The sequence below is a fragment of the Tupaia chinensis genome, unplaced genomic scaffold (genome assembly GCF_000334495.1).
Source record: "Tupaia chinensis unplaced genomic scaffold, TupChi_1.0 Scaffold000116_1, whole genome shotgun sequence".
Lineage (NCBI taxonomy): Eukaryota > Metazoa > Chordata > Mammalia > Scandentia > Tupaiidae > Tupaia > Tupaia belangeri.
In genome coordinates this window covers 918,361-920,344 of record NW_006159580.1, presented here as the reverse complement: position 1 = coordinate 920,344, position 1,984 = coordinate 918,361, and the positions used below count along the sequence as shown (strand labels likewise).

The window sequence follows — 1,984 nt, the reverse complement described above, 5'->3', positions numbered from 1 at the left end:
CCAGGGCCTGCTCTTTCCGAGGAGAACGTGGGTTGCCCCTCTGGACACGTGGGCTCCAGCACGGCCTGGGGTGGAGGGCGTGCTGGGCCCTGCCTGCCCTGGCCTGCACAGAGCTCCCCTGACTTGTGACCCTCTCTCCTTGTTTGGCAGCTGGAACCCCCCGAAGTGGACCACGATGGCCAGTCCCACGCCAGTGTCTCCTGGGTTGTGGACCCAAAACCAGACTCTAAGCGGAGCCTCAGCACCAAGTATGAGACCACTATCTTCTAACACCGCCCACTCCCCGTCTCCACTAGTCTCACTGTGCCTTTGCCACCCGACCTCTCTGCTCTTCGCAACTCTCCTTCCAGCTGCTGACACCAAGGGCCTGCTCTGGGACCTGCCCTCCTCCGGGCAGCAGCTCCAGACACTGTCCACTCAGCTCTTGCACCTAACCCCACCGAACACTGTGAATTCTCCCCCTTGGGCTGAGGACAGCTTGGGGGGTGAGTTGCCTTTGAGGTGGGCCCCCAGGGGGTTCAGGGGCTCTGTTGCACCCAGGAGCCTCTGTAGGCAGGCACTGTGACTCTGGGGTGCAGGGGCAGTCTTTGAACAGAATACAAACAGCACTGAGGACTCCCTGCTCTGGGCAGGCTCGGTCCGGGGCCCTCTCCTGTCTTCTATACTGAGCCACAGCTGGTGCCACCACCAAGAGCTATGTTTTCCCCTTTCCTGACATAACCGCCCACTGACCCCCAGCGCAGGCCCCCGTGCACTCTGCTCCCAGTTGGTCTCCAGCCCCGCCTGCTGCTCTAAGGGCTGGCCTCATGAGACCCTGAGCTCAGAGGGCCCGGTACATGCCAGGCCCTCACCTGGTTCCCACTGGCTCCAAAGCCCTGGGCCTCTAAGCATCTGAACACCCACTGGCTGACTCCTCTCAGCACGTTCCTTAGTTCTGATGGGCCTTCTCTCTGAGGACGGTGGTGTGTGTGCGGGCAGACCCTGTGTCTTTGCTGCTGGGTCACAGGTCTTTGCTCTGGAGTCTAGCTCACCAAGCAGGAAGGCCTTCCCTGTGCTCTGCACCCACCGTGCACCTTCTCTCCCCAAGGAGCCAAGGACAGGGACCTGGACTGAGCAACTGCCCTTGCCTTCCGGGAGCTCTCTGCCACCTCTCATGGTGTGCGGATCAAGGATAGCCAGCCATGGCTAGGCCTTTCCTGATCAGCCTCAGCCTGGGCTCCCTTAAGGAGAGGCCATGCAACCCATCAGCTCGAGCCGTTCAGCGGCCAGGATCGTGGGGCCGAGGTGGAAGAAGCCCCACGTCCTCTGGTGTGGGCCGGTATGGGCAAATCAGTGTAGTCGGCAGGTTCCAGGAGGCGGCGGCGCACGTGTGGTGCCCGTGGGAAAGCAGTGCGCCCGGCACTATTTCAGAGTTGAACCCCAGTTGATAAACCAGGGTGGGCCGCCTGTCCTTGTGCCTTCTTGAGCGACTGGCTGAGCCGAGGCGGCAGGGGGCCCTGCAGGGCGCTCTGGGAGGCTGTGGGGACTCTCCGACCTGCTACTGTATCTCTCCGTTTCCTCCAACTTGTGCAGGCCCCTTTGGTTAACCCTTTCCTCCCCTCATTGTTTGCTTCTGCCAAGCTGAGCCACTGAGGAGCCACTGTGCTGCGGAAGGTAACCGTGGGGAGCACAGGCTCCTGCCACCTCCACCTCCACCGTCTCACCTGCAGCGCTGAAGACCCAGGCCCGACCTCCGCCCGGGCCCTGCCACCGCCAGGCCTCGCAGAGTGAGCCCTGCCCTGGCTGCAGAGAAGCACTCCAGGCCTCTAGCAGATGAGACTGGAACTCCAGGGGGTCAAGAAGAGACTTGTCCAGAACACATTTTTTTAATAGAAAAAAAAATCCTTTTATAAAATGAACTTTTAACATGTGGCTCAAACCTCTAGGTCAAACTGCCAATCTTTAGACAAATGACCATAGGGTCAGGGGACAGGGGGAGGGGGGC

At 60.7% G+C, this 1,984-nt stretch overlaps 1 protein-coding gene across 6 annotated transcripts in view; it reads left to right on the top strand.

The window, feature by feature from the left end:
* Positions 1-1,745, top strand: part of ANKS1A (ankyrin repeat and sterile alpha motif domain containing 1A) — a gene marked incomplete at its 5' end in the record, with an annotated part of 128,034 nt that extends 126,289 nt beyond the window's left edge. For 3 of the 6 annotated variants that reach the window (XM_027770206.1, XM_014586168.2, XM_014586166.2), the window contains 2 exon segments: positions 151-248; positions 1,621-1,745. In XM_027770206.1, the coding sequence (XP_027626007.1) occupies positions 151-248; positions 1,621-1,624 (102 nt within the window). 6 annotated transcript variants of the gene reach the window in all.
* Between the last annotated feature and the right edge of the window lie 239 nt (positions 1,746-1,984).